The sequence below is a fragment of the Apium graveolens genome, chromosome 5 (assembly GCF_009905375.1).
Source record: "Apium graveolens cultivar Ventura chromosome 5, ASM990537v1, whole genome shotgun sequence".
Lineage (NCBI taxonomy): Eukaryota > Viridiplantae > Streptophyta > Magnoliopsida > Apiales > Apiaceae > Apium > Apium graveolens.
The window spans coordinates 248,694,971-248,722,949 of NC_133651.1; the positions used below are offsets into that span (position 1 = coordinate 248,694,971).

At 35.0% G+C, this 27,979-nt stretch overlaps 3 protein-coding genes and 1 non-coding gene across 5 annotated transcripts; all 4 read left to right on the forward strand.

The window, feature by feature from the left end:
• Positions 1 to 3,075: 3,075 nt before the first annotated feature.
• LOC141662487 (small nucleolar RNA R71) lies at positions 3,076 to 3,182 on the forward strand. Its single transcript, XR_012550602.1, has one exon. It is a non-coding gene; the product is annotated as a small nucleolar RNA R71 (small nucleolar RNA).
• Positions 3,183 to 7,659: 4,477 nt separating this feature from the next.
• LOC141725035 (methionine aminopeptidase 1B, chloroplastic-like) lies at positions 7,660 to 13,418 on the forward strand. 2 transcript variants are annotated; one of them, XM_074527398.1, is made up of 10 exons: positions 7,660 to 7,884; positions 8,111 to 8,192; positions 9,206 to 9,446; positions 10,247 to 10,408; positions 10,501 to 10,542; positions 10,727 to 10,798; positions 11,042 to 11,121; positions 11,212 to 11,309; positions 11,644 to 11,691; positions 12,077 to 12,728. In XM_074527398.1, exons 1-10 carry the CDS (start codon positions 7,800 to 7,802, stop codon positions 12,214 to 12,216), a joined length of 1,050 nt encoding a protein of 349 aa, XP_074383499.1. In that variant the 5' UTR covers positions 7,660 to 7,799; the 3' UTR covers positions 12,217 to 12,728. The 2 variants fall into 2 exon arrangements, with proteins under 2 accessions (XP_074383499.1, XP_074383498.1); XM_074527397.1 differs by lacking the exon at positions 12,077 to 12,728 and adding an exon at positions 12,774 to 13,418 and having other exon boundaries at positions 7,678 to 7,884.
• A 259-nt stretch (positions 13,419 to 13,677) lies between these two features.
• Positions 13,678 to 16,124, forward strand: LOC141725036 (uncharacterized). The gene is made up of 3 exons (XM_074527399.1): positions 13,678 to 14,233; positions 14,968 to 15,228; positions 15,788 to 16,124. Exons 1-3 carry the CDS (start codon positions 13,817 to 13,819, stop codon positions 15,974 to 15,976), a joined length of 867 nt encoding a protein of 288 aa, XP_074383500.1. The 5' UTR covers positions 13,678 to 13,816; the 3' UTR covers positions 15,977 to 16,124.
• Positions 16,125 to 17,098: 974 nt separating this feature from the next.
• LOC141660864 (uncharacterized) lies at positions 17,099 to 19,929 on the forward strand. Its single transcript, XM_074467848.1, has 3 exons — positions 17,099 to 18,338; positions 18,435 to 18,703; positions 18,961 to 19,929. The coding sequence occupies exons 1-3, from the start codon at positions 17,099 to 17,101 to the stop codon at positions 19,927 to 19,929; spliced, it is 2,478 nt and encodes an 825-aa protein (XP_074323949.1).
• The last annotated feature ends 8,050 nt before the right edge of the window (positions 19,930 to 27,979 follow it).

The window sequence follows — 27,979 nt, forward strand, 5'->3', positions numbered from 1 at the left end:
GAAAGAGATTATTCTTGCGCTACCCAAGAACTGCGCCCACCGCATAATCACTTGCATCACACATCATCTCAAAAGGCTCTGTCCAATTAGGTGCTATAATAACTGGTGCAGTTATCAAACTCTTCTTGAGAGTCTCGAATGCCGTCAAGCAGTCATCATCAAATTTAAAAGGCACATCCTTCTCAAGCAAGTTGCACAACGGCTTAGATATCTTCGAAAAGTCCTTGATGAAACGCCGATAAAAACCCGCATGACAAAGAAAACTACGGATTCCTTTCACAGAAATAGGTGGTGGAAGATTTTCAATGACTCCCACCTTGGTTTTGTCCACCTCAAGACTCTTGCTAGAGACCTTATGCCCAAGAATAATGCCTTCACATACCATAAAATTACATTTTTCCCAATTGATCACCAAATTAGTTTCCACACACCTTTTGAGTATTGCACGAAGATTATTCAAACATTCATCATATGAATGTCCAAAGACGGAGAAGTCGTCCATGAACACCTCGACATTATTTCCAATCATGTCAGAGAATATAGCCATCATACATCTCTGAAAAGTGGTCGGTGCGCCACATAACCCAAACGAAACTCTGCGAAAAGCAAATGTGCCAAATGGACAAGTGAAGGTAGTCTTTTCTTGATCCTCTGGTGCAATACAAATCTGATTATACCCTAAATAGCCATCCAGAAGACAATAATACTCATGACCGACCAACCTGTCAAGCATCTGATCAATAAACGGAAGAGGGAAGTGATCCTTCCTTGTGGCCTTGTTCAACTTTCTATAGTCCATGCATACCCTCCATCATGTGACTGTTCTCGTGGGGATGAGCTCGTTCTTCTCATTTGCTACCACAGCGATACCTCATTTCTTAGGTACACATTGCACGGGGCTCACCCAAGAACTGTCAGAAGTAGGATAAATGATTCCTGCATCCAGCCACTTCAGAATTTCTTTCTTCACCACTTCTTTCATGATAGGATTAAGTCTGCGTTGTTGCTCAACAGTCGGCTTACTACCCTCTTCTAGCAGAATCTTATGCATGCAGTATGAAGGGCTGATCCCTTTGATGTCTGCTATAGTCCATCCAATAGCCGATTTGAATTCTCTCAAGATCCTTAAGAGCTTGTCCTCCTCACTACCTGAAAGGTTAGATGCAATAATAACAGGTAAAGTAGATGCATCACCTAAAAAAGCATACCTCAAGTGTTCAGGCAATGGTTTAAGCTCCAAGGTAGGTGCTTCCTCAATAGATGGTTTGAGCTTTCCTTCAGCATTTTTGAGGTCAAAAGTACCAAGAGATTCAAATGGCATGTCTAGCTTTCGCCTCTAGGGAGAAGCATTTAGATATTGTAGTTGCTCATTGCCATCCTCATCATCATTGTCAAAATTCCCCACTAAGGTTTTCTCTAATGCATCAGACATTAGCATATGATCAAGTTCTGCAGTAACCGTAGAATCAATCAAATCCACTTTTAAGCACTCCTCATCTTCTGTAGGGAATTTCATTGCTTTGAATACATTGAATGTCACATCCTGATCCCGCACCCACATAGTAAGTTCACCTTTCTACACATCTATCAAGGTACGGCCTGTAGCCAAGAAAGGTCTTCCCAAGATTATGGGAATCTTCTTATCTTCCTCGAAATCCAGAATAACGAAGTCTGCAGGAAAGAAGAGCTTATCCACCTTTACTAGCACATCCTCCACTATGCCTCGTGGGTAAATAATAGAACGATCAGCCAATTGCAGAGACATGTAAGTGGGCTTTGGATCAGGTAAATTCAACTTTTTGAAGATCGACAACGGCATCAGATTGATGCTTGCTCCCAAATCACAAAGGCACTTGTCAAAAGACAACTTGCCAATGGTGCAAGGAATGGTGAAGCTACCTGGATCTTTAAGCTTTGGAGGTAACTTTTGTTGTAGCACAGCACTGCATTCTTCCGTTAGAGCAACGGTCTCAAGATCATCCAGTTTCACCTTCCTTGAAAGAATACTCTTCATAAATTTCGCATAACTAGGCATTTGCTCCAGAGCCTCAGCGAAAGGTATATTGATGTGAAGTTTCTTGAACACCTCCAGAAACTTACCGAACTGCTTATCCAGCTTTTGTTGTTGCAATCTCTTAGGGAAAGGTGGTGGAGGATAGAGCTGTTTCTCCCCTGTATTACCCTCAGGCAGAGTGTGTTCAACAGTAGTCTTCCTTGGTTCCGCTGCTTTCTCCTTTTGTTTAGCTTCTTCATCACCAGCTTCAGCTTCTCATTCTTTTGCTTTTTCAACATCAGCAACTTTTCCTGACCTTAAGGTAATAGCCTTGACTTGCTTTTTAGCTTCCTTCCTGCCTGGCACTTCAGTATCACTGGGAAGTGTGCCAGGTTGACGATTGAGCACTACATTAGCTATTTGACCGATTTGATTTTCCAAGATCTTGATAGAAACCGCCTGACTTTTGCACAACAACTTAAGTTCCTCAAAATCAGCACTAGAGGGTGGAGCTGCACCTCCTTGTTGAGGATATGATTGCCTTTTAGCATAATGTTGTGGTTGCTGGAATCCAGGTGGATTGAACTGTTTACTTATGCCTTGCTGATATGGTTGCTGAATAGCATTCTGATTATTACTTCAGTTGAAATTTGGATGATTTCTGTTGTTAGGATGATACGTAGCTGGCACAGGCTGCTGCTATCGCTGATAATTATTCACATACTGAACAGATTCATTAACAAGAGAACACTAATCCGTAGCATGAGAACCTGCACAAAGCTCACAGACCATAGCTATCTGATTGACCCCATAGGTGGCTAGAGAGTCGACCTTCATAGACAGCGCTTGGAGCTGCGCTGCAATAGCTGTAGCTGCATCGACTTCCAGAATACCTGCTACCTTCCCAGGCATCATCCTTTGAGTTAGGTTTTGATGCTCATTTGCAGCCATAGTCTCAATAAGATTATAAGCCTCAGTATAGCTTTCGGCCCACAAGGCGCCTCCAGCTGCTGCATCGAGCATGGGCCGAGAGTGGGCCCCCAAAACCATTATAAAAACCAGTGATCACCATCCAATCAGGCATTCCATGATGTGGACACTTTCTCAACATCTCGTTGTAGCGCTCCCAAGCTTCGCACATAGATTCTGTAGGTTGCTGTGCAAACTGAGTAAGAGCACTCCTCATAGCAGCAGTCTTCGCCATTGGATAAAACTTCACCAGAAACTTTTGTGCAAGATCTTGCCAAGTAGTGATAGACCCAGCTGGTTCAGAATGTAACTAGTCCTTAGCTTTATCCCTCAGAGAGAATGGGAAAAGCCTCAGCTTGATAGCCTCATCAGTCACACCATTATATTTGAAAGTACTGCAGATCTCGACAAAATTCCATATGTGCATGTTGGGGTCTTCAGTCGCAGCACCTCCGAAAGAAACAGAGTTCTGCACCATCTGAATAGTGCCCGGCTTGATTTCAAAGTTATTGGCCTCAATAGTCGGGTGCATGATGCTAGACTGAATGTCATCAATTTTGGGCCAAGAAAAGTCCATAAGAGCTGGATCTGCCGGAACTAAGCGATCACCCATGGTTACTGGCTCTTTCTGCTCACTTCCTGAATCCGAATCTTCAAAATATATCTTCTCCGGAATATCAAGAACTTCGTCTGTCTCCTCAGCCGTATCTAAAGTCCTCTTGTGAGTACGAGAACGAGTTTGCATAAACGCTCGCTAAAGTACCTGAAACACAACCGGAAACAATAAGTAACACGTCTTAATCACTGAGTCCTAATGACCAATGATGGTAAGTACATAAACTAAACAAATACGCCGAGTCCCCGGCAGCGGCGCCAAAAACTTGTTAGGGCGAAAACACACGCTAATAACACACGCAAGTATACGCGTTCGTAAGTAATATAGAATACTTTCTAGTTCGTTCCCACAGAGACTCAGACTAATTATGTTCAATTAAACTCACTCACCAGTGTATGATTACTTCTCAATGTTAAAACAATAACACTTAGATTTGATTAACTAATTATTAACTATAATTAACTACTAGAATTAAACACTTAATTAACACTTGAATTAACAATATTAAAACACTCATGAGATCACAACTTCATTACTACTTCCTTCAATAGCTATTGTTATTACCCTTAGCATGCAACAGTGATGGTATTAATCGAATAACACGAAACTGATAAAAGCCAACTTTTATTGTACTAATACCATTCTACCAAGCATCCACAATTAAGATAGAAGTTGAATATGCATCAATTATGTTGAGTCCCTATATGTCTACAGAAATTGACAACATAACGATTTAAGCACAAGTTATTCATTTTGATTACACAGGGCGAATAAAACGGTTAGAGTTACCCACTAATCATGCATACTTGTACATGAACCTATGCTAGCATGGCAAGTTCTAAATCTCAAGATCCACCGTCGCTTCACAAGAGATTAAAACCCTATCTTATATGTTCGCGACGCACATAAGACGAATACGCACAACCAATACTAGATATCATACAATCATCACACACTAAGGTATTAAACAACTAACTAAAGAATTTCATAGTAAATCCGTTACGACCCCATGATCACGATTAGTCCATGATAGCACTCATCGTCATTATGGGTTCATATGAAAACATGATAATAACACACGAGAATAATAACTAAAACTACTTATATTAAACCAGAGTACGTCACAAGAGTAAAATAGGTTCAAGGTAAAGAAAACTAGCATCCAACGTTACAACGAAATAAAGAATCATAAGAAAATATGCTTCCTCTTCGTTACGGTGTGCTAAAACGGTCTTCTTCCTTATCTCCTTGCTCTTCGATTAATACTACGATCCAACCTTCGTGAAACGTCTCTGAAATCTACTTATATAGGAGTCCCATAAAGCCCAGCTAACTCAGAAGTTGGAAGTCAAACATAAATAGGAGTCTAAAATATTAATTCTGAAAATCCGTCCCTGCGCGGCCGCTCAGCATTCCTGAGCGGGCGCTCAGCCCCCTTCTGGAAACTGATCCATTTTTCTTCCGTTTCTTCGCTGCAATCTGCTCCTATCTTCCCACTTGCAATGCTAAACACATGCCAAGGCTTAGTATTGATGAATTCTCTCCCGAAATGCAATTAATACCCTGAAATGCACAAACACTAGAAAAACGCATCAAATACACAAAATACTTGATTTCAAGACATCAATTCAAGCTATTATAAGATGTTCTAAGTGGTACAAAATGCCACTTATCAGCTAGGTGAGTGGATTTATACGGTGGGCTAGTTAAGTGTATACGCATGGACTATGTCAATCCATTAAAATGGGGGCTAAAGTGCATAAGTTTTTCAAACTTGTCTGTCTATTTAGTTGCTTGTATTGTCCAAAGTTTATACAAGTAATTAATATTCAGTCCCGCCGTCCCGGGGTTTCCGGCTATCATAATAGAATTTTTCTTATCAGTGTGGCATAAAATTATATTTATCGAAGATTTTTTACGATCCAACCAGATGGATACAAAATTATGTCAAAATATAATTGTAAAAAAACTTTCATGCAAATTCAAGGGGAATACTATTGATTTTATAATGATTCTATCTTCTTATATAATGTTAACGGTAAAGTTGAACGATTATTTTTTGTTATAAAGTGAATGATCTAAATAATAAAATAATTTGAAATTTTATATACTTACTTATTTTTACATTTACATCGGCTGAATTTTTAATTTAATATTTAATTATTGTGAATTTGAGGTGCACTCTTTTTTCAAGTTGTGTAACTTGTGTAAATGTAATTTGAAAATACCAAAATGTGTACTTGAAATTAACGAAGGGCATACATTTTGTGTACAACCCTTAACTTCATTTAACAACATTAATGGAGGCTATTTTTGAAATGTAAAATATGTACCAAAAGATTCGAATGGTGCAAATTTTGTATCTGAAGTTTGAATAAAAACTAAAAAATATGTAACTTTAAAATGCATTCTTTTTAAATTATTTATTAATTTGCATTGGAATTAAAAAAAAGAATCGATTTAAAGTTGAAACACAACATAAAAACAAATTTACTAGATTTAGTTTTATTTTATATCCGCCCTCTCTCGTATAATATTTAATTCAGATGATTTAAAAGGTATTGTACAAGTAAATTTATCCAGAATCCGGAGAACAAAGCCGTTCGAATTATGTATTTTTTCATCTATTTGTTTTTATATATTACAAACTTTATTACATTGATCGCTAATACCATAACTATCAAAATTCTGAATAAAATTCCTCTTGTTCCTATTATATATAAGATATAATATATTAAATCCGAAAATTTATTACACGACATGAAATATATATTACGGAAAATACGAAAATTTAGTGTTTTATTTATATTTTGGGTACACGACACGAAACTAAATGAACTCGAGGATTTAATATCGGTTTTGTATTTTCGCTACGAGTACACAACTTATGACATATATAAATTTTTAATTAAATATTAATATTTATAATGAATATATGCAGGGGTAAGGAAAAAATCGTATTAAAATCAAAACCCATATGAAACCGTCAAAACCGAACTGACCTGATTATTAATATAAATAAAAATATAATTTATAATTTATATAAATTTTAGAACTAGAAAATATTATAGTTGTGATTGTAGTTTTCGATTTTTAAAATTGAAGATCTATGGTTCCAGTTCAAGTTTTACTCAAAAATCGAGTCGAACCGGCTATTCTCTCTTAAGTATAAGTATATTTACTAAAAATATGTGCATATTTTTTTTTAAAATTATACATGATATTTTTAAAATAATACTTGATATTATAATGTTTTATATAAATGTAATCTATATATATAGGCATATTATAAAATAGAAACTAAAGATAAAATAGGAACTATAAACTAATATAAACCATTAGATCAAACTAATCTAATGACCCCCTTACAAGCACCACACCCAACTAATCTACACCCTCCCCACACAATCTCAACTTTCCCCCTCCATTTTTAATTTGATTTTTTCTGTCAAACGATAAGTTTTTTTTGAATCCGACTTCATTGTATTTTTCTCCAATTTTCAACAATAGATTTACATACCATATGTGTTTTATTTCAAAACAATTTTTTTTAAAAAATTATTTGATTTCTAATTTATATTCTAAAATTGGAATCTATTAGAGTAGCCCCTATATATACACACATATATTGTATGTAGATATAATATTTATCTAAAAAATTATATTATATTTTTGTTTATTTAATCTAGTCTATATAAATATTCAATTATGCACAAAAATACGACACAAAATATTTGACACGAATTTCTTCGGGTACATATTTTGTTATTCTCAAACTTCAGGTTTACAATTTGCACCATTTCGAATTCTCAGGCACATATCTTACATTCAAAAAGAAGTTTTCACTAATGATATTAAAATAGAATTAACGATTATACACAAATTATATATTATCACTAATGATGTTAAAATGGGTCCTGTTAACTACATTCCTAACGCTGTACTCCAGAGTTTGAAAATAGAGAGAATTGAAGGGGACAGAGGGAGTAATTTTCAATAATTGATATATTATAATTTGTGTTCATACTGTGTATGCAGGGCGACTTATATTCGTGGTAGAGTAAATTTTGATAGAAAAAACATATATATTTAATGATTAAACATATACATTTTGCTATTTTCAAATTAGCTGCAGACATTTGCTCAATTTGTAAAGTTTATGTCACATCTTACATTTTAGTCAAATTATAATTATTATCCGGTTGTTGTTGCTGGGAAGAAATGGCTATGAATATGATAAGCTCTTCATCCTTTCTTCGTGGGGATGCCTTGTCATCTTCCTCCTCTGCTCTCTATCCTCTATCTGGTATGTGTGTATGTATGTATACATTAATCTGTATCTACTACTTGTTTATACAATTATGTTATGTTTCAATTTTATTATCTAAGTTGTAACATTACGAAAAAAACATTAAAAGTACTAGTTTTGCTCTACACTTGCTATTAGTTGCTAATTTCTGTTCCTTTCTATTGTTTTCTAAATTTTGATTTCAATTCTTGATTGTAATTTTCTTGAATTGCCCTTGATTCAGGAAACCATCTTCAGTTTTCAAACCGATTCGTTGTTTTTTCGAAAAGAATTTCGGGCTTAGAAGAAGCTATCAGAATTAGAAGGTACAAATTTCTAGTCCTTTTGCGGTTTTGCCACCCCCATTTGCAGCAATTCATATATTTATTAAAGCTAGGATCTTTAGCCAAACAATACTTAGGAGGGGGCTTTGCGATAATGTATAAAGTTATAGTTTGCGTACATCTTAATGCACATTCTCAGTGACTATGTTAGTTTGGTTATGTTGTATCATTGGATGATTTTCTTCATGTTCTGGCACATAATAAGCTAATCATGTACCACACACCTTATGCTTATTTCTTTTGATATGTCTATACAATAAGCTAGCCATTGCAGGTCTATGATAATGACATAGTGATCAAAGTATTAGCATCAGTAGGTATTCAGTCCTCCAGTGAAATATAGTTCAGGCATACTTACAACGTTTAATTGAAATAAACATGACCAAGATTGACATGTGGCCATCAATGTGCTTCATCGGTGGTTGCACAGTTGTAGGAATGTACTTAGTAGTAATGCATAAATATATCAAAACTTTCACCTAGTTGTTTAGATAGAGAAATGAACATAAACCTATTCTATATTAAAAGCGGGTAAGATTAACTTCTGCAAGTTCATATGGATCATGTATATTGAGTAGTAACTATGTTAAATATGTGATAACAAATGTACATGTCTGTGTGAGCTAGTTATATATATATATGTATAGAGAGAGAGAGAGAGAGAGAGAGAGAGAGAGAGAGAGAGAGAGAGAGGTCGTAATTAGCTATCCGTTCATTAGTATTGTGTTGCACTGCAGCCTAAGTATGTACCTAAATATTGGTTCACGAAGGAGTTTAAAACCTTAATACTTTGCTCGTTTGATTTGATTTCTCCTACATTCTTTTTGTTACATACAATTTTCTAGATTAGTATGTTAACGCTCCTATACAAAATAAATAGAACCATAAATGTTGTGCATGGTAGCTGAGATTTAGTGGACTTGGAATCATATTTTTCCTTTATGAACAAGAATTTGTTTAACTGATCCAGTAAGTTGATGCTTGTTACTCTACAGGGAACGTGAGCTTAGTAAGAAATCAACAGGTTCAACACGTAGATTACCTTTAAAGCGTGGAAAGGTATCACCACGTCTTCCAGTCCCCGATCACATACAAAAGCCCCCTTATACAAGTTCAACTTTGTTGCCAGAAATTTCGAGCGAATATCAAATTCATGATGCTGAAGGACTTTCTAAAATGAGAGCTGCATGTAAGCTCGCTGCTCAGGTCTTGGACTATGCGGGAACCTTGGTTAGGGTGAGAAATTTCAAACTGCAACCTACCCCACCCACCCTCCCCAGTTAAATGTTTTATATGTATTAAATTTTAAGCACAATCAAAATTTGGACGCCTAGATACTCATATTAGTCACAATTTTGGACTTTTGTTTCTTAATATTTTTTGAAAGAAGATTTTTAGTTTCACTTTTAGATGCTATGATTTTGGGTAGAGTTGTATTTAACTACCATGACTCTAGCTCAGTCTTAGATTTGTTTATTCTATGATACTTGTACAAAAAACAAAGAAATATATTAAAATGTTACTCATGTATGTATGTGTATGAATATTTCGTTAAGTTTAAACTTTAGGGTCAATTTAATAAAATGTAGTCGATCATCACACTTAACAGGCTAAGAGAAATTGGCGCAGTAGACTGAAACTCCCTAGGCACAGCCTTAAACAGTAGTTCATTTTAATTCACGAGAAATTTATAAACCAATCTCAAAGGTGACTTCTGTTAGATTTCTGAATCTCCTCATGTCTAATGTACTAATATTTTGTAAGTGACTAGCCTATAAGGTACCTATATTTTTGTAGTGCTGTTCAGCCGTCATGTATCTTGTAGATACTTGCCTAGCATAGGCCAATCCTGCTTTCGATATGTCAATTTCTGGTATTTACAGCTAGTCTAGATACTTTCTGCAATTTTCAGGGTTCTTTGAGATGCAAACTTCACATTTTACTATCCTTTTTTGCAATTTTAAGATAATCAGCCTGCTGATGCACAAATTATGAAATGTTAGAACGTGTGACACAATCTTTAAATTCTTGATCAGCCATCAGTGACAACAAACGAAATTGATGAAGCAGTGCACCAAATGATTATTGAAGCTGGAGCTTATCCTTCACCACTTGGCTATGGGAGTTTTCCAAAGAGTGTATGCACCTCAGTAAATGAGTGCATGTGCCATGGAATACCTGACTCTCGGAAACTAAAGGTTTTATAGTAGTTCTGCTCATCGTTACAAGCTCAAAACGCTTAATGTTTATAGTATTCTTAGTGTTAATAAAAATGAGCTTACCTTTGCAGGACGGGGACATCATAAACATTGATGTCACAGTCTACTTGAATGTAAGTTGATGAGTGATGATATATTGTTTATTCATTTATCTTATAATTACAGTATGTCCCCAGTATTATCTTCTTATTTATGCCAGTATTTTATTGCATCTTTTTGTAATATCCTTTTGATCAATTGTACTTTGTAAAGCAAAGGGCTAAATTCTATCTAAAATTGCAATTATTTTGTTATCAGGGCTATCACGGGGATACATCAAAGACTTTTCTCTGTGGCAATGTTGATGATGCAACAAAAAAGCTTGTAAAGGTAACCTTTTGTTTGAACTTACACAATTAGAAAAGTAATATTATTATCAATATTATAAACAATATTCATATTCATTACCATAATTAATAGAAAAATTAAGCTCACGTTCTTCAATTAATAAATTATAATGTCATCATTGTTACCGTCTGCCAAAGAATTTTTAAGTTGAAATTTTGTTTCATTCCTCACATAAGTTTCTTGATATGCTCTCTGACCTTCATAGTTCCTATTTATATATGGCAGGTAACAGAAGAGTGCTTACAAATAGGCATTTCTGTCTGCAAAGATGGTGCTCCTTTCAGAAATATTGGAAATAGTATTAGGTAACATTGTCTCTACTGCACTTACATGGAGAAAGAGTTGGTAGACTAGTATTGGTCTTTCTCTTGACAGTCTTATAATTGGTGTATCAGTGAACATGCTGAAAAGTTTGGTTATGGCGTGGTGGATCGTTTTATCGGACATGGTGTAGGGACTGTATTTCATTCCGAGCCATTAATATATCACGATCGTAAGTAGCTTCTTGTTCTGGCTTCAGAGTAGAAATTGCGAATCATAGTCAAAACAACTGCACACTATCCGGCCTTAGAGTTTTTAAGGATTTCATATTAATTTATACAACTAAACGGAAGGAGTAAAATGTAAGATAAGCTATCTTCAAGACTGGTGCGTTAAGTGCACCACAATGGGGTATTGTTTAGTCGGAGAAATATACCATATGGAAATATGCTAGGTCCTTTCCCATATATTTGCAGAACACTTGTAAATGCATCTATTTCTGTTTTAATGATGTTGGTGTCTTTTCTTTTTGTGTTTGTATTTTACATGTACTTGTATTCATACAGGCAATAAAAAGCCTGGTACAATGGTTGAAGGATTGACTTTTACAATTGGTGAGTGCAATACCTTCATATGCTTGAAAGTTTCATAACTGTTTGGACCATACATACTTGGCGCAACCGTATTTAACTGTTTGAAATTTTATAGCAGCTACCAATCATAAATGCATTGATTGTCGGCACTGTCTTGACTACCTCAGATAAACTCTTGATTTTGATGGTCAACACTAACTGCAGATTCCATGAGTACATTATCAGAAAAGAAAATTAGTGGGATACAAATTTGTCATTTTCATTGCCTTTGAAATAGTCTTAGCTCAGGAAATTCAAAATGAACCTTATAATTGTTCTGGCCTACCAATTGATTGCTTAACCAAATGTCCAGGATTAGTCTACATTCTAAAATATTCCAAAATCTTTCTATTTTGATGTTGAACAGGTTGTTGTCAGGTGATTAGGGTGCATGGTACGATTCAAGAATTTTACTTCGTGTCCTGTGGATTTAAGCTAGTAAATGATAACTCCGGTGTTAAGCAAAAAAAATTTATGTATAACTTCCTGGCATACATGGAGTTTTAACTGCCGGCTATTAGGCTAATTTTGGTTATTTGGAGACTGGCCTTGATCTCTTCTGTCTATCAAACTTATCCTTAGCTTGTATGTACAGCTAAACATAAACAGTTTGACAATGTGAAGGGCTAGCCTTAACGTCCACAACAAAGATAAATTGACTTGTAATTTTACTTGACTAAATCACTCATCATAATAAAGCTGTCTCACACTTTCTATTGTACTTTGTGGAATATGATCCAAGAGCATTGAGTAGCGTGTTTTAAGTTGAACTTTCAGAGCGAAAGCTTTGTCTTTCTTGCTGCAGCAATGTTTCTGTCTTTGGAATAAATGTGACACATTGTCCACTTCTCTAGCATGTTAACCTTTTACTGCACGTAGACTTGTTATTCTGTTGCCTTATTTATCTATTTGAGAAATGCTTTAACAATTGAACATGTTAAACATATACAAATATTATTGCATAGGAAGCAAATTGTTTAAAAGTAACCCAATTCTTATGTTATTGATTTGCTGTACTATTATATATATGGATAACTGCTAACATTGTAACCAATATGCTGCAGAACCAATTCTAACGCTAGGAAGCATCGAGTGCATAACATGGTCAGATAATTGGACAACTCTGACATATGATGGCAGCCCTGCAGCACAATTTGAACACTCAATTTTGATTACCAGAAGTGGTGCAGAAATTTTGACACAAACCTGAGTTGATAATCTTCTAATTCTCCGTCTTCCAGTAGAGAACGTGGTTACATGCAAGTAGAGCATTTATCGGCTTCTTGTCTAAAAATCACCGTGGATGAAGTCAGTTCCGCAGAAGCACTAGAATTAAGAATTACTTAATATATCAAGTTGTTACAATGAACTTACAGGATGAAAGATTAGATATTCAATATCACACTGGATTACAGACAATGGTGTTATAAAACAGGAGGATTCTCTTCAAACAGAAAAGAGATGTCTATTCACATGGATCTGTACATATTATATTCCCATTCCACTACTTCTGGTGTTTTAGGCGACCATCTCTAGTTTGATATAAATGAATCGGATTTGATTTTAAGATTTTGAGGAAAAAATTATGCAGACTCGAAACTCGAAAGTCAATTTTAGCTTCAGAGTCTACTTGCAAAAACTGATGGAAGCTCTTGATGTACTTTTTAATTGTCCTGTGATTCCGATGAAAGGTTTATATTTGATTCTAATTGCAGAAATCTACTTCAGCCATTTACTGCATAATGCATATATATCCCAAAGGAAAAAAACAGTTTAAACCAAAATAAAGGTTTTTTTACCGGATTAAATATGTCATGCACCTTTAAAATAGGAATGTTAGATAGTCATAACATTACACATGATGACATGTTGCAATATTAATCAGGACAACAGAAGAAATATTAAAATTTCGTATATTTGGCTATTTGCATGTCACGAAAGTGCATATGTAGTACAACTTGGCTACATGAAAATTATGTCATGTACATGCTATCCTATTTGTGTGGCCATGAAAAATATGCATCAAGTCCTCTGAACCTCTTCTTGGTTCTTGTTCCTTCGTTTCTGCTGCCTTGTTGCTTTGTTTTCTGTCTCTAGTGTGAACCAGATGGCCTGTGTAGCTCCAAAGCCGAGCTCAAGTTTTCACTCCTATCCATCTTCACAGCTTTCAAAATTGCCACTCAATCTTCCAGCTTTCATCTCGGCAACTTCAAGAAACTGCAAGAAGATTTCAAATAAGTTATATCTAACAAGCAGAACCCAGAGTAAGAAAAGTGTTGTTTGCCAGGCTACGCAAGTGTCAGTGAGTGAGGATTCAGGTGGTTCAAGTGTGAGCGATGATGGTAAGAATTGGATTCCGGTGGTTCCGTTGGCTGCATTGCCTAAAGGAGAGAGGAGAGTGATTATACAGAATGATGAGAGTATATTGTTGTTGTGGTATAAAGATCAGGTTCTGGCTATTGAGAATAGATCACCTGCTGAGGGTGCCTATACCGAAGGCCTCCTCAACGCTAAGCTCACTCAGGTAACCAAACCCTTTTACCCCCTACTAGTTCTTTTTATATGTATGTTTCGGGGTTTCAGATTGTGATTTTTCCGTAATTGCGTTATAAACTTATAATAAACAGTCACTTTGGGACATACTACAACTTAATCGAGTCATGCCTGTGTTATTTTCGGGTTTTATCCATAAACCCTTGACCTATATAACTTTGTCGATATCAAGGCGGATTTTGGTATGTCATTTATATCGTGTCAGCCCGGATCCTGATGCTTAGATTACTACTGTTTCCTTGTTGATAAATTCTTTCTGAATGACTGCATGACAGCATGAGTGTTTGCCATTTTAGGTGTAAGTTTTTTCAAGTTGGTTGATTTTGAAAAATGGGACTTGCATAATGCTACATCATACATCTAGTCTAAAATATAATAGACATCTAGTTCCAACTCACAATCAGGAATTCATTTGGTGAAGTTCTAGCTTATGTTACAGATCTTGGCAGAGTTGATAAGAATGTGTTTTGAACTCTTCAAGGTATTGTTCTCTGTTTGAATTTGTCCAGTGTAGCACTAGATTATGTATGTAACTACATCATTGTATTTGTAAACAACATTTGGATATGTTTACCCGTATGACAAAGATCTTTCTTTTGTGAGGACTAAATTAATTTTTCAGCATGACACAGAATTTAAATTTGTTTTAGTAATTTACGTACTCTTTTTAAGAAGAATTTAATGAGTAGTGCTTTTTGCCCCCAGGATGGCTGCATTGTTTGCCCATCAACAGATAGCACTTTTGATTTGCGAACTGGAGCTGTCAGGGACTGGTACCCCAAGAATCCAGTGCTAAGAGCCCTTACACCAATATTGAGAACCTTATATGTATACCCAGTGAAAACTGATGGTGACAACATTTACATTAGCTTGGGAGGAGGAGCCAGCTCAGATGCATCTGCCGAGATTGTTTTTAGTGGCAGAGCACAACCTGGTGCTACGGCTACTAATGTTAATGTCGAAGAGGTAAGAAATCCCTCATATCATGTCCTTTTTCTCAAGCCAAAGTTGAGTTTTAACTTTTATGTTAGGAAAATGAAGTGGTAAAAAGTCTATTTGTTGGCATTGTGAACACTGATTTAAAAGATTTGATCACTGCAATCCTAGTCTTCACAGAAATAATCTTAAAATGGGGTACCATGGGAGTCTTTGGTTTAGTCTTCCAACACTGTCTCGTTTCTTCTTCTATTGCACTTCATTGAAGTTGTAAAAAAGTCTTGCTATTTAATTTGTCCTAAGAAATTAAAACACTTTAGGTTCTGCAGTTTTTAAGCCGATACCAAGTAGATTAATACACACAGACACACACTTTAATGTATACACAAACAATATATAAATTGTGCTTCAAGAAGTATACAATTGTCAGCCTCTAAGTGTTGCACTTGGCTATGTTGTAATATTTTCATCAAAACAAGCCTAAGTCAACAATATCATTCAGAACGAAAGTCTCTAAGGATCTTGCTGGTGGTATACATATGCTTTGGCCTTACAGAACCAAACCTTCTAAATTTATGTTGTGCTTCAGGTGAGGATGGTGGTAGATGAGGAGGCTCAAGGTTTTGGATTCACAGAGAGAAATGAACTAATAAATGGGAAGGCTGCTATAATTGGCTTGCTCTGCCTACTAGATTTTGAACTCTTAACTGGTGAAGGTCTCCTCAAGGGAACAGGATTTTTGGACTTCATTTATTCTGCTTCAAATGCTCTCAGCTAGAAGCCTCTGTTTTCTATTTGGGCAACAGAATTTTACGATGAAACATCATTATATATACTTACAATATACATAAGAAAACAGGAGGCATTACCTTCTAAAAAACCTGTGTTCTCATTCTTTTGACAACTGTAATGCTGTTTTATTTCAACCATGTTGCTTCTAGAATCCTACGTTATAGTAGAGTTTTCTTAGCAAGTGCATTTTTTATAAAATGCCTTCAATTTTTAAATAAACATAAAATGGGTGAAAAGTTGCGGGATAAGAAACGGTCTTTTTAATGTGTATTTAATGACTCGCTAAGCCGTATATTTCATGAGTTTGTTACATTTTTATTGGTGAAATTATTGTTAATGCAACGGTCATCAATATTTATGATTAAAAGATCAATCAAAATGCATCAAATTTATGTGAGTTAATACTTATTGTGTGTCATTTGATACTACTGAGGACCACACAGCTGTCTCCACCTATCAGTGTCTCCACTTAATCAGTCCTACACTATTTTGTCTCTGCATCCATCCGTTATTGTTATATTTTGTCTTTTTACGTTTTCTAGGATCAATCAAAGGTGGTTGGAATATTATGGTCCCTTTCCACCACTAGTAGCTTATAATAGACTGTAGCCTGATCATTTGTTGAAGAAAAATGAATACATTATTGTTACAGTGAGAAACAGGCTGAAACTATCCTTTCTTTATTTCATCTATCAGATTGTGCACTCAATCTTATTTCACTCTTTATGGTATCAGAGCTTAGGCTGGCGGGAGAACTAAGGTTCGATTACCAGCCACCCCCAATATTCTCACAATTTATTGTGGACACTAAAGGCAATTAATACCCCAAAGATGGGTGCCGGTGTTCCACTCTTCGACCCATAAATGGGCTTTCGAGTGAGGGGGAGTGTTAAATATATGATCCTATTGGGGCCTTCCTCTAACACCTTAAGGTTTTAGATGAGCTGGTTACTCAACATGGTATCAGAGCGGTGAGTGTCATCTGTTCCTCTTTGTTCTTCTCTTTCTTCGCATAGGAGAATCAGTCTTAGCCTATTACTGTTCTTTTAATTCATTTTCACTTCAAACCAGATCTACACACGAGTAATACACCTATCGACACAAAGTAATGGCTACTGGGGGGAGATTTACGTTTGCAGATATGCAAAACCCTTTGTTTCTTCATCCATCAGATGGCCCTTTGTCTGTCAGTGTCTCAAAGTTGCAAGGAGCTGGTGATTATCGAAGCTGGAAACGGATGCTTGAGCTTCAACTCTCTGCCAAACGAAAGTTGGGCTTTGTTCAAGGCACAGTGGTCAGAAACGAAGCTGATGAAACTCAGGCTACTCAGTGGGACACATGTAATGATCTGGTAATTTCCTGGATCCATGCTAATGTCTCGGATAATATAAAACAATCTATTCTCTTTATTAATTCTGCTAGTGAAATTTGGAAACAACTAGAGCGTAGATTTCAGTTGAGTAATGGTTCTAGAAAGTATAAGCTCACCAAGGAGTTGTTTGGTATTTCTCAGAACAAAATGTCTGTTAATGAATACTTCACTAGGTTGAGTAGTTTGTGGGAAGAACTCGACTCTATGAACCTTTTGCCTACTGTTACTACCACTGATGCTCAAATAACAGCTCTGTTAACTGCCATAGAAACTCAAAAAGAGGAATCAAAATTATTTGTGTTCCTTAATGGTCTAGATGACACTTATAGTCCTATGAGAAGTCAGTTGTTAATGCAAATTCCCTTACCTACTGTTGAGAGTGCTTGTGCTGTTATTCAGCAAGAAGAGTCACAAAGAGATGTCCTTACTATTCCTGAATTAGAGTTTTCTGCTATGCTGAGTAAGAAATCTATAGATTCCAGAGTTGTTGTCTGCACTGCTTGTGGTGGTAAAGGCCATACCAGTGAAAAATATTGGACTGTTATAGGCTATCCTTCTTGGCACTTAAAACATAAAAAACCTTTTCTCAAAAACAATAATCTTCAAAATAAAGAAACTGGTAATAGAGTGAATAATCAGAGGATGGCAAATCATGTGGTTCAAGGCACCTCTGAAATTCACACAGACTCAGATATTGTGTTCAGTCCTCAACAACTGGAACAGATTTTGAAACTTATTCCCGGTGAAGCCTTGCAGAGTCTAAAATCTTCTGTGCCTGATGATGAGTTTGATGTGGCTTTTTCTGGAATGGTCACTTGTAATTTAGCAAAGTGTCACTCTGCAGATTGGATAGTAGATTCTGGAGCCAGTGATCACATCACTGGATCACTTACTATGTTAACTAATGTCAAAGCTGCTGGTGATAATCTCACTATAAATCTTCCCACAAGAGCAATGTCAAAAATCACTCACATAGGTGATGTGAATCTTTAAAATGGATTGGTGCTCCACAATGTGCTGGTGGTACCTCAATTTAGGCATAATCTTTTGTCAATTCATAAATTGGAAACAGATAACAAGTGTGACATACAGTTTACACCTCATACTTGCAACATTATTGACTCTGCATCTCAGCAAACTAAGGCGGTTGGAAAAATACACAATGGTCTATACTATCTACATGATAAAGCTGAATTTACAATACACTTGCCTTCAGATGCACCTGCTTGTCATGCTGCAGTTGTTGATAGCAACATTTGGCACCTAAGGTTGGGCCATGCTCCTTTGTCCAAACTAAAAAGCATACCTCAGTTGAAATCACAGCTTGGAGTTTCTGATCAGGTATGCCTTATCTGCCCTATGGCTAAATTCACTAAACTGTCTTTTCCTGTGAGCTCTTCCCATGCTGATAAATTATTTGATCTCATACACTTGGATACTTGGGGACCCTATAAGACACCAACAAGGGGAAATTCAGATACTTTCTGACACTTGTTGATGATAAATCTAGAAATACATGGTTGTATCTGATGAAAAATAAATCTGACTATCTTACATGTTTCCAAGCATTCTGTCAGTATGTTTTGACTCATTTTCAGACAAAAATCAAGTGCATCAGATCAGATAATGCACCTGAATTTTCAGACCCTTCTTGCACTGTTTTTTACTCATCTCAAGGAATAGTGCAGCAAAAGACATGTGTTTATAGGCCACAACAGAATGCCAGAGCAGAGAGAAAGCATAGGCACATCTTGGAAGTTGCAAGATCATTGAGGTTACAATCAGGTATTCCTTTGTCTCACTGGGGTGATTTAGTTATGACTGCAGTATATTTGATCAACAGGCTGCCAACTCCAGTGCTTCAAAATAAAACACCTTATGAGATGTTATATAATGAGCCTGCAGACTATAATAATTTAAGAGCTTTTGGCTGTTTGGTTTTTGCACCTAATCCAAATCAGTCTGCAGACAAGTTTAGCTTTAGAGCAGTGCCCTCTGTGTTTATTGGATATCCACCAGGAGTAAAGGGATACAAGTTGCTAGATCTATCAACAAAGCAAATCTTTGTGTCAAGGGATACTGTCTTTCATGAATCTGTGTTCCCAATGAATAATAACTCAACTGGAAGTTATGTACATCCTGTACCATTGGCAATGCCAACACCAGAAAGGTCAATTCCAAACACAGATGACATACTTGTTCCAGACGATGTTGAACCTCCACCTTCACCTCTGTTGGACTCTCCACTATCTGAAGCTGCAAGTGACAGAGAAGAATCTGAATCCAGCTCTTCTGAACCATCTTCACCACCTAAAGTTTTAAGAAGATCAGACAGAATCAGAAAACAGCCTGTTTGGTTGAACAGCTATGTCCGTACATTGCATGCCAACCCTAGTGCTAATGCAGCTCAATCTGCTGATCAAGGTGTTCATCCCAAATTTAATTGTTTCTTAGCTGCATTGACAAAGACCCAGGATCCAATTTCATTCAAACAAGCAGTTCAACACCAAAAGTGGGTGGATGCTATGAATAAGGAGTTGACTGCTTTAGAAGATAACAACACATGAGAAATTACCACTTTACCACCAAATAAAAGAGCTATAGGATGCAAATGGATTTACAAAACTAAATTCAAACCAGATGGATCAGTGGAGAGGTACAAGGCTAGACTGGTGATATTGGGATGTAAACAAGTCTATGTCATTGATTATTTGGATACCTTTGCTCCAGTGGCAAAGTTGACAACTGTCAGGACATTGCTTGCTGTGGCAGCAGTTCAAAACTGGATTGTTATACAAATGGATGTCACCAATGCCTTTTTGCATGGTGACCTCCATGAATCTGTTTACATGAGGGCTCCTAAAGGCTACAAAGGTATTGGTTCAAGAATTATTTGTGATCCAGGAAGCAATATTGATTATTCATCTGTGTCCTTTGTCTGTAAGCTGCTAAAATCTCTTTATGGGCTGAAACAGGCCCCTAGACAGTGGTTTACAAAACTTTCTATGAAATTGCTGGACCTTGGTTATACTCAGTCAAAAACAGACTATAGTCTGTTCACTATAACCTCCTCGTCTTCTATTACACTGGTCTTAGTGTATGTAGATGATCTCCTAATTGCTGGAAACTCTACATCAGACATTGATCAGCTCAAAACCTTTCTCTCAAATGCTTTTCACATGAAGGACTTGGGCAATGTGAGCTGTTTTCTTGGCATAGAGATTGACAGGTCAAATGCGGGCTTCTTTCTTTCTCAAAAGAAATACATAGTTGATCTGTTGACAGAATTTGGTCTCCAACATTCCAAGAGTCTTAAGGTTCCCATGGATGTTCATGAAAAACTAACACCAACTTCTGGAATTCCCTTGACTGATCCACACCCTTATCAAAGACTACTTGGCAAATTGATATACCTTACGGTGACAAGACCTGATATCACTTTTTCTGTGCATGTTCTAAGTCACTATATGCAAAGTCCCATATCAGCACACATGCAAGCTACCACTCGAGTGCTTAGATATCTAGCTGGGAATCCTGGACAAGGGATATTATTGGCATCTTCATCTGCTGTGAAGGTTCAAGCATATTGTGACAGTGACTGGGCAAGCTGTCCAGTCACTAGGAGGTCAACTACAGGATTTTGCATTTTACTTGGTAACTCTCCTGTCTCATGGAAATCGAAAAAGCAAACCGTGGTAGCAAGATCAAGTGCTGAAGCAGAATATAGGGCTATGGCCCTCACTACCTGTGAAATTACATGGATAACTGCTCTGCTGGGTGACATAAGACTGCATAATCTTCCTCCAACTCTTCTACAGTGTGACAATAAAGCTGTAATAGCTATTGCTGCCAATCCCGTTCTGCACGAACGAACCAAACATATTGAAGTAGACTGTCATTTTATACGAGATAAAATAGTCTCAGGATCGATTGTCACTCAACACGTTCCTTCTCACGCGCAATTGGCAGACATTTTGACTAAGCAGCTCTCTGTTAAACAGCACCATCATCTACTTCACAAGCTTGGAGCTTCTGCTTGTTCTGCAGCTCAGCTTGAAGGGGAGTATTGAGGACCACACAGCTGTCTCCACCTATCAGTGTCTCCACTTAATCAGTCCTACACTATTTTGTCTCTGCATCCATCCGTTATTGTTATATTTTGTCTTTTTACGTTTTCTAGGATCAATCAAAGGTGGTTGGAATATTATGGTCCCTTTCCACCACCAGTAGCTTATAATAGACTGTAGCCTGATCATTTGTTAAAGAAAAATGAATACATTATTGTTACAGTGAGAAACAGGCTGAAACTATCCTTTCTTTATTTCATCTATCAGATTGTTGCAATCAGTCTTATTTCACTCTTTAGATACACATTAGAAAAATCTATATAAAATAATGCTTTCCGGTGAAGATCGGATTCCTCTTACTTATTTGACCAATTCATCTTCTTCCTTTTCATTGTTGTTTTTGTTCTTCATCCCTGCTTGTAATTCAGTTTTGATGGCATTGTTGTTTTTGCTCTTCATCCCTGCTTTTAATTCACTTTTGGTGGATTCACAAAAGATTTTGCTGGATTTTTTGTACAATAATAGTCCCCATTTGTATTTTTTTGTCCTAACAATCTTGGAACAAGCTCATTAGCTCTGTAAAAAATGCATATTTTTTATAATCTATCTGTTATATGATAATACAACTAGCATATTACTATATTTTCAAGTTTATCTATTTTGAAAATTGTATTCATTCATTAACAAGCCTTGGTGTTTATCATGTAAGACTTTGAAGAATAATACACTCCAAGAGACCAGACATGCTGGCTTAAAATTATGTGCTTTGCTCTTTGATATTTAGGTTTTTTTAAACATACAAAACTTTTCATATGATCTAGAAACTCATCATAATCAGTTGCTGACCCATGATCTCTTTCCGAAATTATGGTTTATCTAGAACAATTCTTAGGTTGTTTGGCTCAGTATATTCATCTGGTGTTACAGCTAAAAAAACTCATCGAAGAGGTAATTCGTTTAGGATGCAAACAGATGCCAAATGTTTATTATTGATTCTTGGTACGAAGTACATTATCCATGATCTCTGCTGGAGGTACATTTCATGTATCCCTTCTTAATTTTTGATTTTACCATGAGGAGAGTATCTTGATGTAAAGTGCATCGCTCATTTTGGCGGCGAGGATAATGATTGATCATTTTATTGAAAATTATACTGATTGTAAAACCAGAGGGTCTGCAATGCGTCGCTGCCTCTTTTACCCCCGCTCTCCCGGGTCTGCAATCTGTTACTGCCTCCTTTATCCCCTCCATTAGATTCGTTTGATTGTTATTCTTTGATGTTTTACTTTCAGACTGTGATGTATTAATAGATGGCATTTTGAAATTGTTTTTCTAAATTTAGATACGACATGATAAGTTGATTACATCAGTCTAAATTTTATGTGCAATGATTTACTAATTAAGCTAGTACTAGTACACGTGTAGATAGCACTAGACCTGAAATTCGTGATGTAATTTGATTCCATTCATATGCATTATCGCCTTTCTTGCCTGCAATTTAAATATAGATTCCCTCGCTTTTTCGACAAGTATTTGTGTAATACGATCAATTTTTTGATCAATTTTTTTTTGCTTTCAATATTTCCAGCAAACTGAACTCATGTCCATGCCCGGTTCAAACGGCCCCAAATATCACTTTTCTAAATCAAATGGGCTTCAATATCACTTTATAAAACGACGACCCTAATTATCACTCTAAAAACTCAGTTTCAATTCATATTTTTGTTAAATATAAAAACTCATTCTCGTTTCACGTTTTCAACATTTTTTATTTTTATTTTTTCTTTAATATGTTACATAACTTCAAGTCATATTTACAAACCCTAAACTGATAGACAGGAATATACTATTTTCAAATCAATTTAACAAAAATAGCCGAGCCTCGTCGAGTTGGCCAATTTTGGCCGATAGATTACACATTCACCATCGGGTTAAGGAGGATACATATTCACCACCGGTGTAATAATAGGGATACACAATCCCACAACCAGTATTCTGCACAATTTACGCAATTCAGATGATAGTATTTACTGAATACACAATTAGTATGAGGGTAAGCAACATAAAATAATTGAGAATGCTATCCAGGGAAGAATAATTGGACACAATATCCAATGTGCCCTTGAGCACACACTAGAAAAACCGTTTATTATAAAACAATGCATAAGGAGAATAATACATGCTGCACAATACTCAATATATAGTAGGTTGAATACACATTTCCAGATGTTAGATCCAAATGGCCATAGTTGGCCAAAATATGCAAACCTGATATTTCGGTGCAACTTTTTAAAAAATCGGTTAAATTTGTCATTTTTTCAAACAACACTTGATATTACTTTTTTAACATTAAAATATAACTTAAAAATATGTTTTCATTTGTTTTCATTTGTTTTTAATTAATATTTTATATTTTCATAACTTTTTATTGTGTTTCAAAAACATTAAAATTTCAATTAATTTAAAAATTCAAGTGTGGGTTCCAATTCAACAATCATTAACTTTTTATGGTTCAATAATCCCTTTTTGAGGTTTAAAAAAATTAAAAAAATTGAAAAAAAAACATATCTAATTTAACAATTTTTAACATTTTAGGGTTCAACCATCCCCTTTTGGGTTTTAAAAATATTAAAAAATAAATTAATAAAAGATATACCGATTTAGGGTTTAGGATTTAGGGTTTAGGGCCCTAAACCCTAGAGTCTAAACCCAAATTTAATCTAGTATTTAGGGTTTTAGGAACCAAACTCTAATTATTCACCGATTTTAATAATTTACGGTTAACCAATTCTCAATTTGAGTTTTAAAAATATTAAATAACTATAGATCTGAATAAAATATGAAATAAAATACCCATTAGAGTAAAGTTTTAAACTTGAAAATATAACATTATCTAGCCTTTTGGGTAAAAAAAACAAAACGCAAACTCAACATGCGTTAACATGAAAAACATATAGTTTGAGATTGTGTTTTGCCCCCGTAAACATGATAAACATGATTGGAAGTTACGTTAGTAAAAAAAAGTAAAAATGAAACACACAACTCCGTTATTGATTAAAAAGAAAAACAGAACACGAAACTCCATTTGGTACTGACATTTGGGGCCATCTTTTCCCAAAGTGATATTGAGGGTCATTCTCTCTAAAATGGTGATATTTCGGGCCAACTGTAATATCCGGGATATAACGTTTAATTATTTTTATTAATAATAAATATTATGTGATTATTATATGAATTTTGGTAATTATCTGTGAAGTGGTATTTGTATTTGAATATGTAAATATGATATAATTTGAGTATTTTAATTTTTATATGTCCAAAATAAAATATAGATAATTGTCATATCTTCCTATTTATTTTTATGATGATTTATGATTTTATTGGATATTTATGGATTTTATAATTTCTTTTTCTGAGTAATTACAAACTATTTTATATAAACCTCAACCGTTTTTACGTTTTTATAACCCGAAACTCTTCCGAAAACTCCTTCCTAACCTAATTGCAATATTCCGAGCATTTTACATGTTTTGACTTTTTCGATACGACGTACGGCTTTTCCCGTGCAGGTCCCGGCGCAACTTTTTCGATACAAAATTTATTTCGGTAAATCGATAAAACCCGTATTTTCGATAAAAGGGATCTTTTTAATAAACTATTATAATTATCACTTCGTAATACCTATAACCAGACGCTGAGACCAAGACCGCAGTATAAATTGTACAGATTTTGATAATTATCCCGAAAACCGGTACCGTTTGGATCTGTTTTTATAAATAAATGTACTATTTTATATCCAAAATGATCCAACGGGATACTAATTTTCCGTAATTATAAATAGCCTTTACCGTATTTTATTTCGTACCAGAAATCATTTGCAAACAGTATTTACAGAATTTTTACATAGAAAATACTACAATCATATTTTGTTCTTCATAATTAAACTCAAATCTGGAGGCGTTATCGATATCGGATTTTGGTGTGCTTATACTCAAAACGAAGCTGTTGATTTGTACTTTCAGAATCTTTCATCAAAACCACTACAGAATCAAGTGGTAATTCTCTATAAACTGTTTTTAATTCGAATTATTATTGATTTAAATTTTGAATTTTTGTACGGATGATTGTTTGAATGATTTAATGCTTGCATGTTGTAGAGCTTGTTATCCTGATGATTTTCATATGTCATATGACTGATTTGGAGTTCAACAACATGCTTAATTTTAAGTTTGATTTTCGAATTTCAGAATTAGGGTTTATATTGCTTTGAATGTTTTCAATTCGATTTAGGAGAATCTTTGTTAGGGGTTTTCAGTTGATCTTGATGGGCGCTTTATGTTCCTTATCAAATTTGCAATCGAACCATGTATTCACACATCACAACCGATACCTGATAAGTACGAAGTTAACTTTTGAAATTGTCGCCGGAGTTCTTCGCGTGTCTGGCCGGTTTTGGCCGAAAGTTTGACTGGGCAATTATTGATGATGTTTGTTGACTAGTTTGTGCTTCTGGGAAGAATCTGAATGAATCCCTGTCAAGAAACGAACTCAACCCATCAGTTTTTAGGCAGATTAAGGCCGCCGGAGTTGACAAGAACCCGCCGGATTCTGGAAATCGGCCGGTGTTCTTGCCAACCCGTTTTCCTGTCTGGACCCGCGACTCAACCCGGTTTCGACCCGGGTTTGATTCTATTTTTCCTAAATCAAAAATCAGTAACCTGTTTCTGGATTTTCTTTTTATAAACAATTCAAAAATCCATTACTTAAATTCTAAAATTCATTTTAATTTCCTAAAATCATTATATAAATTCCAATTTTTTTTTAATTTAAAAATAAATCTGAATTAATTAGTTAATTAATTTTAGTTAATAATTAATTGATTAATTGGTCAATTAATTCAAAAATGAATTGATTAATTGATTTAATTAATTATTAATTGATTTTAATTAATTATTTAATTAGATTTAATTATTTATAAATGATTTAAATATTCCAGAAAATAGTTTCGAGCTTTAAAATGTTATTTTAAATTATTTTCAAGACTCGATAATTATTATAAAATTATTTTGAAGCCGGATTTGGCTAACCGAACCGTGTTTATTGTTTTAAAATTGATCTAATGACCCGTTTTGACTCCAAAAAATGTTTTAAAAATTATATTAAATACCTGAAAGACTGTTTATGGCCCGAGACTTCCTTATAAATGAAATTTCATTGATTTTTTGACGTGCTCTGTGCTATATGTGACTTATTTGTTTGACTATCGGTCTATGTAATCAGTGTTTACTTGTTTTAGCATAACTTTTAATCCGTAAATCGGATTTGGGTGAAATGAAGGGTAGATGAAACCTTATGACGTCCATGTGACGATTAGAATAATGTGAAATGAATATTGATAGATACTTATGATGCCTTACAGATTAGACAAGGCATAGAAAAGGGAAACAGGTGATCAGAAAATGGAATCAATACGTAGAAAATACAGCAGGTGATCAGTGAATAGAAGCAAGGCATAGAAAAGTAGATGAATGGTTGTTGAATAAAGTCATTAGACAAGTACAAGTGAAGTTGGAATCGATTGTGATAAGGCAAGTACTTCTAAACCTTTTTCGAGATATAATGCAAATATTTATAAATTCTCTCGTGACATATTGTTAAATATTTAAAATAGCTCTCTTTATCCTTCAGCCTTGAACCTGAGCCACATCATTTGATCTTTGAGTCGTAAGCCTTATTATAATGACCCGTATATTTTATTTATTATTTAAATGTAAAATTATGGAATAAATAATTAAATAAAATGATTGTGTGGGTTCAGTCAATGGGTTATTACTCTGTCACTATGTGTATGTGATTACTATGTATGAAATTGAATTGTGTGGTTAATTAATGAATTGTATGATTTTGTATTATTGTTAAAAATGGTGTTATTGTAGTTTTGTTTCCATAAATACTTGGATTGTCTCTAAAATTTTTTTTATGACTTTATAATTTCAATAATTATTTTTAGGACTTTATAAAATTGAGAAATCAATATTTCATTAATTACTTATTTTTAAATGATTTTCTGAGTGTGTTTAATAATAAAATCCATATTTAATTATGGAAATCTTCAAAAATTATGAAACTTATATTTTATTAAGTTCGCAGTATTCTGAAAATTTAAAATTATTTTGGGAATTTTCGGGATTAATCTCAACCGCGCGTCGTTTCGTTTAATTGTTAAAAGCGGGTATAAAGTACGTTTTAGAAATTATTCTAAAATTTCGAAAGTTACATTTGTATTTACTTCGGGATATTTCTAATGTTTTAAGACTATTTTCGTAATTTTATGGACCTATTTTATGTGCTGTTTGGCTCGATAAATTTGCAAATTAGCGAAACAGAAAGAGGATTGCGGTACATTTTATTAACACGTGTCCTGATACTAAACACGTGCTGTAAAATTAGAATGGACACGAATTGCTCACTGTGTTATTCACTTCTTTCAATCTCAATTACAATCTCTCTCTCTACAATTTTTCTTCAATTCATTCTCTTTTCTCTCTTT

Coding starts and splice junctions, on each gene's coding strand:
- LOC141660864 (XM_074467848.1), top strand. CDS start 17,099: ATGGCTACTGGGGGGAGATTTACGTTTGCAGATATGCAAAACCCTTTG. Junction 18,339..18,434: donor GTCAAAAATCACTCACATAG/GTGATGTGAATC, acceptor AATTGGAAACAG/ATAACAAGTGTGACATACAG. Junction 18,704..18,960: donor AGCTTGGAGTTTCTGATCAG/GTATGCCTTATC, acceptor ACTCATTTTCAG/ACAAAAATCAAGTGCATCAG.
- LOC141725035 (XM_074527397.1), top strand. CDS start 7,800: ATGGCTATGAATATGATAAGCTCTTCATCCTTTCTTCGTGGGGATGCC. Junction 9,447..10,246: donor ATGCGGGAACCTTGGTTAGG/GTGAGAAATTTC, acceptor ATTCTTGATCAG/CCATCAGTGACAACAAACGA. Junction 11,692..12,773: donor AGGATTGACTTTTACAATTG/GTGAGTGCAATA, acceptor AATATGCTGCAG/AACCAATTCTAACGCTAGGA.
- LOC141725036 (XM_074527399.1), top strand. CDS start 13,817: ATGGCCTGTGTAGCTCCAAAGCCGAGCTCAAGTTTTCACTCCTATCCA. Junction 14,234..14,967: donor TCAACGCTAAGCTCACTCAG/GTAACCAAACCC, acceptor TTTTGCCCCCAG/GATGGCTGCATTGTTTGCCC. Junction 15,229..15,787: donor CTAATGTTAATGTCGAAGAG/GTAAGAAATCCC, acceptor GTTGTGCTTCAG/GTGAGGATGGTGGTAGATGA.